This window comes from Natator depressus, chromosome 1 (genome assembly GCF_965152275.1).
Source record: "Natator depressus isolate rNatDep1 chromosome 1, rNatDep2.hap1, whole genome shotgun sequence".
In the NCBI taxonomy this organism is placed as follows: Eukaryota; Metazoa; Chordata; order Testudines; family Cheloniidae; genus Natator; species Natator depressus.
In genome coordinates, this window is record NC_134234.1 from 186,779,555 (window position 1) to 186,787,853 (window position 8,299).

General features: G+C 45.2%; 1 protein-coding gene across 1 annotated transcript; it reads left to right on the forward strand.

Annotated features, from left to right (window-relative positions):
• Positions 1-5,857: 5,857 nt before the first annotated feature.
• LOC141984033 (uncharacterized) lies at positions 5,858-7,662 on the forward strand. The gene is made up of 2 exons (XM_074947006.1): positions 5,858-6,541; positions 7,121-7,662. Exons 1-2 carry the CDS (start codon positions 5,959-5,961, stop codon positions 7,660-7,662), a joined length of 1,125 nt encoding a protein of 374 aa, XP_074803107.1. The 5' UTR covers positions 5,858-5,958.
• Positions 7,663-8,299: the final 637 nt, after the last annotated feature.

Consider the following 8,299-nt stretch of genomic DNA (forward strand, 5'->3'; position numbering starts at 1 on the left):
GGCAATGAGGGTCACGGAGTAGTCAATCAGGAAGTGGGGTCACAGCAAGCAAGGCTGGAGGTAATGGGTCATTCGGGGGGTCAATGGAGCACTATTTGGAGGCAGCTAGGGTCATGGTGGGGTCATTAAGTGGAGTTTGGAAGAAGAGGGGTCATATGGTGTTGCAAGGCTGGAAATAGTGGGGTTATGCAAGGGTCAATCAGGAATAATTTGGGGGGGTCAGGGTCACAGCAGGTCAATGAGTGCTAATGTGGAGGGCTACATGTGGGTCGCAGAAAGCAAGTCTGGAAGTAATAAGGAAAAATTTGGAAAGAGCCTGGGTCATGGCAGGGTTGATCAGTGTGTGTCCGGAGGCAGTGAGGTCACATGGGGTCGCAGAGAGCAAGGCTGGATGTGGCGGGAGGGAGGGGGTCATGCAGAGATCTATGAAGCATAATTTGGAGGCAGTCAGGGTCATAAAGGGGTCAACTAGGGTGAGTTTGGAGGTAAACTTCTGATAAATCTCAGTTCACAAATGCTCTGTAGAGACTTGTTAGATTTGGCAGCTAAATTCTCAGAAGATGCTGTCTGGTCTGAGCATGCTCTAAACAACGGATGCTGGGGCTGAGCAGGACTTCCCCAGCATTTGCTCCCCTCAGCAGCTCGACACAGGAACTGAAAGCAGGGAGACTGTTTCTCCTGTGCTTCCAATGCCCCCACAGCTGGTGCCCAGGAAAAGGAGAAAGCCACCCAACTGGAATACAGAGGGATGAGGAGTGCAAGGGGGGACAGAGACAGGCTGGGGGTGGGGCAGGAGAGGAGTAGAGACAGGCTAGAGGGGGACTATAGATAGGATAAAGTAGATTGGCTGAGGTTGGGGTACATAAGGGCAGAAGCAGAGACAGCAGATGGAGTAGCCAGGAGAAAAAGCATTGAGAGAGCACAGCACACTCCCTTTCAGAACATAAAATAGAACACAGGACTCCTGACTCTCAGCATACCTTTGCTGTCTACCAAATAGCTGTGAAACCCATTGGGTAAGTGTATCTGTCAGGGTTCCCTCCCCACTCTGAACTCTAGGGTACAGACGTGGGGACCCGCATGAGAGACCCCCTAAACTTATTTCTACCAGCTTAGGTTAAAAACTCCCCAAGGCACAAATTCTCCCTTGTACCTTGGATTAGGTAACACTGCCACCACCAAGTGATTTAGACAAACTCAGGTAAAGGCCCACTTGGAGTTCCTACTCCCCCCTAGTATCCCCCCAAACCCCCACACCCCCTTTCCTGGGGAGGCTTGAGAATAAACAGGATGAGCACAGACCAACCTTGGGTCTTTTTAGGACACTAAAAAAAAATCCCAATCAAATTCTAAAAGAAACAGAACTTTATTATAAAGAAAAAAGGTAAAAGAAGCACCTCTGTAAAATTAGAATGGAAGATAATCTTACAAGGCAATCCGATTCAAAAACACAGAGGATTTCCTTCTGGGCCAAACTTTAAAGTTACAAAAAGAAAGCCCGGAATTCACCTTCCTCTCAGCACAGAGAAAATCACAAGCCAAAACAAAAATAAGCTAACGCATTCCCTTGCTAGTACTTACTAAGTCTAATGGATTTGAATTGCTTGCTTCCTTGATCTGTGTCCGGCAGGCACACAGAACAGACTGACCAAAACCTTTCCCCCCAGATTTGAAAGTATCTTGTCCCCTTATTGGTCCTTTTGATCAGGTGCCAGCCAGGTTACCTGAGCTTCTTAACCGTTTAGAGGTAAAAGGATTTTGTGCCTCTGGCCAGGAGGGATTTTATAGTACTGTATACAGGAAGGTTGTTACCCTTCCCTTTATATTTATGACCGTATCTCATCTGCCTCTAGCCCACAAAGGCTAACAGACTTGTACTGCTCTCAATTACTCCATCAGCTGAAGGGGTAGAGGCCAGTGCTGTGGAGCTAAAGGTTCCAATTCTGCTGATGAGCCATGTAGGGGTAAATATGATTCCAGATAAGAGAATTTGTTTTTTCAGGTTTTTTCTAAACCTAGGAAATTATATCCAAGAATGATTTTAAAAGATTGCAGCCTTATTTTATCTAAGTCAAGCACTCAGGTTAGGAAATGCCCCAGCTAAGGTTGTCAATGCAATCTTAATTTGGCTCTCTTGTACATATAGATGCATTATGACACCGTCTTTTAATTACATGATCTCATACTGCCCAAATAGGGGCTGAAATAAGGCTGCACAATAAGCCGTAAGTGTGGCATTTCCTGACTTTACAGTGCTTAACTTTGCAACCTTGAAGTTCTTTAAATACAGTTGTTTTGTATGCAATATTGAATCTGTCATGCAATCACATAGTTCTGTCTGTGTTCTATACACAGCTACCTTAATCACAATAAAGATTCTTTCTACCCATAGTTATTTTATTTTCAATTTAACAATCTTATTTCCTTATCTTCTTTTCTTGGCCTCTGAATAAATTAACAATAAACCTCTCAAGGGAATAAGATTTCCATACACCAGGTATGTTCATTGAGCAAACTCCATCTATGATCAAATCTTAAAGTTATCTGGAAGAATTGGGACAATCATGAAGAATTTCCAGAAGTACTGTGTAGATTAGCAATAAGGGGTGTAACTAATGCGTTACATTAGAGCATAAGCTTTTGTGGGCTACAGCCCACTTCATCGGATGCTGTAGCCCATGAAAGCTTATGCTCTAATAAATTTGTTAGTCTCTAAGGTGCCACAAGTACTCCTGTTCTTTTTGAGGATACAGATTAACACAGCTGCTACTCTGAAACCTATCTGTAACTTGTTATTCAAGTTGCTCAGACCATCCTTTGTTACCTTGCAAATACATATGACGTTAAAGACAACCTTAAGAGCACAACCTTTTGTTATTGCTGTATAAACATATCTCCACTTGACACACACTTAAGCTCTTATTTACTAGTAATTTTATATGAGCTCTTAGCATTACATTTTGCAGAGCTTTACGGGAGTTCTTTAGCATAGCCACAATAATGCTTAGACCTTAGGCCTTCATACATCAACAGCAGCCAAATTGTCTGTTGGCTTGACTCTCCTGAGGTCAGTTCACTTTAGCCAGGGCAAGTGAAAATTGGCTACCAAATCATTTTGTGCAACCTCCTGCTTTGAATCGCTGTGTTCCGATTCACCAGTGCCCCCCACCTCGCCCCACCCTAGAGAGTCAGAAAACAGTGCTCAGTGGGCCAAATTCATGTCTGGTGTTACCCCACTGACATCAAGGGATACATTTTGCTGCTTGTTTTAATTATCATTGTAATTAGTTTTAATAAGGACCACTTTATTCATAGACATAAACAAGACACTTGTATTAATGTACCCTAAATTGCAATATCATCATTGGTAGGCTTATTACTTTAATTTGGGCACTACACAGTCCCAGTGAACATTTAAATTACAAGATGTACTTAGCAACAGGAAGAGTCTTTCATTTTTCAGTTCAGTTTTACTTGAACTAACTTTTAATTGTGTCATCCTCTGGGATGCATGCCACTTCTTCACCAGAGTTCTCACAAGGGAATACACTAATAAATATTGATACACTTGCACTAGCCAGAAGCTGCTTACTGAACATAAAACAATAAGGAGTTTAAAGTATTTGGGGGAAATCTTTGTGGCTAGGGGTTTCTCTCAAAGCACTAATCCTGCTCAGAATCATATTGATGAGAAAATTAAATATGCTTTTGGCTATATTTTGTGCACAACTCACCTACAAATGAACCTTTGAGCTATGCTCATTTTTAAAAAGGATTTGGAAAGCAACAAAGTATTGTGAACTCTGATTTGCATGTGTAAATATATATTTTTTCCATTGGCTTTTGCTCCTTAACTCAGTAGAGATTGTGGACATATACAGCATGGCCTCCTCATTAAATTTAATGAACAGCAAAATGACAGTATATTTATTACACGCCAAAGCTAGGTTGAAAGAACATTGAAGTTGCAAAGTCAATCACTCAAAAGTTACCAAATGCCAGAATTAAGGTTGCAACAAATGAGACAGGAGTACTACAGACAACAGTGCTCTTCACTATCCAACCCTGATTAATCCCCAGAGTATCTCTATCCTATGCACACAATGGTGCATGGATACTGTGGAAAAAAATAGCACATCATGTAGACTGTGTCATAATACATATGTATAGGTGGGCTAAATTAAGGTTGCACAGGCCACCAAAATTCTGATATTTTCTAACTTTTGAGCATTTGACTTTGCAACATTAATAATGTTCTTTTAATGTACTTATCTATTGTGTGTGTGTGTAATTTTCTAAGCTAAAAAAAATTGAACAAACACTAGTTCCATCATGTGACATGATATTGACACCCACATGAGGAGTCATCAGCAGGGCTGAGACATTTACAGCCACCACACAGACTTCTGACACTTGAGGTAACTGACAGCAAGTGTAGATTGTCATCCTCTGCGTGGATCACCTCCGCCAGTGGGCTTCACAGATATCTGCTGGGAGCGGAGGAATGGTGAATTCTAGCTTCTTCTTCAGGCTCTGGAGGAGAGCACACTCTAATGAGCACAGACTCTTCTGCCCAAGACTCTTCTGCCCTTCTGCCTCATCCCTGCCAACATGTCTGTCTCAGTCCTGTCCCCTCCTCATCTCTGGCTCCTTGTCCGTGTGCCATTCTCCTTGCCTACCCTACCTCACGCTTCATTCCTCAGGCTTGCCATCCCATTGTTCATACCCAGCCAGTCCTCCTTTCCCCCTTCAGACTCATGGCCTGAGAACAAATATTTCCTACCCCTCCCCTGTAATGCACTGTACCTCAAAATAGGACCCAGTAACCCCCATATTCATCACTGGTATATAGTTGTGATATTTCATACAAAGCATACCTTATGGATACCATATGAAAGGTCATGATCTGCTGCAACTCATTCTGTCCAAATATTCATATCATTGTTGTGTGTGAAGTTCTGAGATTTTACTATATGGTTGCTATTGAAATATGTTTGGGAGACACCCACTGCTAGCTCTCCCGGGACAACAAAGGAGTGACCCACACCAAAATGAGGGTTAAGTGACCATCATGAACCACTGACCAGTAGGGAAATTGTAAGCAAGAGAATTACAATTCTTTAAGAGAGAGTTGTGCAAGCACCACACAATGGGGAGCTCAATTTTGTGACTCAGCATGGCCTTCCAGGACATGCCTGGGCCATATCTTTCCTGGGACATGAATTGAAAGTATAAAAGACAGTGGAAGCATCAGTCCACCTCTCCCCTCCTCCACCAACATTGAAGGCAACAAAAACACTAGGAAGACAAAGACTTTGGATGGAGGAGACTGGTCTCAGGCTGAGAAGGAAATTCAGCCTGTGTATTAAGAACTGTAACCTACCTGCAACATCCAGTGGGGTGAGAAAAGCTTTTGATTCAACTCTTGCTCAGTCTGATAAAGTGTAGATTTTAAACTGCAATTTTACTTCTATTTCTTTTGTAAGCATCTTTGTCCTATATGCCTACCATTTATAATCATTTAAAATCTTTCTGTAGCTAATAAGTACTTTGTTTCATGTTCTCTAGAGTCAAGTCAAAGGTACAACATTAGTGTTCCTAAGCCCTGGTCTACACTAGGACTTTAGGTCAAATTTAGCAGCATTAAATCGATGTAAACCTGCACCCGTCCACACGATGAAGCCCTTTATTTCGACTTAAAGGGCTCTTAAAATCGATTTCCTTACTCCACCCCTGACAAGCGGATTAGCGCTTAAATCGGCCTTGCCGGGTCGAATTTGGGGTACTGTGGACACAATTCGACGCTATTGGCCTCCGGGAGCTATCCCAGAGTGCTCCATTTTGACCGCTCTGGACAGCACTCTCAACTCAGATGCACTGGCCAGGTAGACAGGAAAAGAACCGCGAACTTTTGAATCTCATTTCCTGTTTGGCCAGCGTGGCAAGCTGCAGGTGACCATGCAGAGCTCATCAGCAGAGGTGACCATGATGGAGTCTCAGAATCGCAAAAGAGCTCCAGCATGGACCGAACGGGAGGTACGGGATCTGATCGCTGTATGGGGAGAGGAATCCGTGCTATCAGAACTCCGTTCCAGTTTTCGAAATGCCAAAACCTTTGTCAAGATCTCCCAGGGCATGAAGGACAGAGGCCATAACAGGGACCCGAAGCAGTGCCACGTGAAACTGAAGGAGCTGAGGCAAGCCTACCAGAAAACCAGAGAGGCGAACGGCCGCTCCGGGTCAGAGCCCCAAACATGCCGCTTCTATGATGAGCTGCATGCCATTTTAGGGGGTTCAGCCACCACTACCCCAGCCGTGTTGTTTGACTCCTTCAATGGAGATGGAGGCAATACGGAAGCAGGTTTTGGGGACGAAGAAGATGATGATGATGACGAGGTTGTAGATAGCTCACAGCAAGCAAGCGGAGAAACTGGTTTTCCCGACTGCCAGGAACTGTTTCTCACCCTGGACCTGGAGTCAGTACCCCCTGAACCCACCCAAGGCTGCCTCCTGGACCCAGCAGGCGGAGAAGGGACCTCCGGTGAGTGTACCTTTTAAAATACTATACATGGTTTAAAAGCAAGCATGTGAAAGGATTACTCTGCCCTGGCATTCGCGGCTCTCCTGGATATACTCCCAAAGCCTTTGCAAAAGGTTTCTGGGGAGGGCAGACTTATTGCGTCCTTCATGGTAGGACACTATACCACTCCAGGCCAGTAACACGTACTCGGGAATCATTGTACAACAAAGCATTGCAGTGTATGTTTGCTGGCGTTCAAGCAACATCCGTTCATGTGTTATCCTCAGGAGAGTGAGATATAATCCATGGTCACCTGGTTGAAATAGGGTGCTTTTCTTCAGGGGACACTCAGAGGAGCCCATTCCTGCTGGGCTGTTTGCCTGCGTCTGAACAGAAATGTTCCCCGCTGTTAGCCACAGGGAGGGGGGAGGGTTGAGGGGGTAGCCACGCGGTGGGGGGAGGCAAAATGCGACCTTGTAACGAAAGCACATGTGCTATGTATGTAATGTTAACAGCAAGGTTTACCCTGAAAGAGTGTAGCCAGTGTTTTATAAAATGTGTCTTTTTAAATACCGCTGTCCCTTTTCTTTTCTCCACCAGCTGCATGTGTTTCAATGATCACAGGATCTTCTCCTTCCCAGAGGCTAGTGAAGATTAGAAAGAAAAAAAAACGCACTCGAGATGAAATGTTCTCTGAGCTCATGCTGTCCTCCCACACTGACAGAGCACAGACGAATGCGTGGAGGCAAATAATGTCAGACTGCAGGAAAGCACAAAATGACCAGGAGGAGAGGTGGCGGGCTGAAGAGAGTAAGTGGCGGGCTGAAGAGAGTAAGTGGCGGGCTGAAGAGAGGGCTGAAGCTCGAATGTGGCGACAGCGTGATGAGAGGAGGCAGGATTCAATGCTGAGGCTGCTGGAGGACCAAACCAGTATGCTCCAGTGTATGGTTGAGCTGCAGCAAAGGCAGCTGGAGCACAGACTGCCACTACAGCCCCTGTGTAACCAACCGCCCTCCTCCCCAAGTTCCATAGCCTCCACACCCAGACGCCCAAGAACGCGGTGGGGGGGCCACCGGCCAACCAGCCACTCCGCCACAGAGGATTGCCCCAAAAAAAGAAGGCTGTCATTCAATAAATTTTAAAGTTGTAAACTTTTAAAGTGCTGTGTGGCATTTTCCTTCCCTCCTCCACCACCCCTCCTGGGCTACCTTGGTAGTCATCCCCCTATTTGTGTGATGAATGAATAAAGAATGCATGAATGTGAAGCAACAATGACTTTATTGCCTCTGCAAGAGGTGATCAAAGGGAGGAGGGGAGGGTGGTTAGCTTACAAGGAAGTAGAGTGAACCAAGGGGCGGGGGGTTTCATCAAGGAGAAACAAACAGAACTTTCACACCGTAGCCTGGCCAGTCATGAAACTGGTTTTCAAAGCCTCTCTGATGCGTACCGCACCCTCCTGTGCTCTTCTAACCGCCCTGGTGTCTGGCTGCGCATAACCAGCAGCCAGGCGATTTGCCTCAACCTCCCACCCCGCCATAAACGTCTCCCCCTTACTCTCACAGATATTGTGGAGCACCCAGCAAGCAGTAATAACAGTGGGAATATTGGTTTCGCTGAGGTCTAACCGAGTCAGTAAACTGCGCCAGCGCGCCTTTAAACGTCCAAATGCACATTCTACCACCATTCTGCACTTGCTCAGCCTGTAGTTGAACAGCTCCTGACTGCTGTCCAGGCTGCCTGTGTACGGCTTCATGAGCCATGGCATTAAGGGGTAGGCTG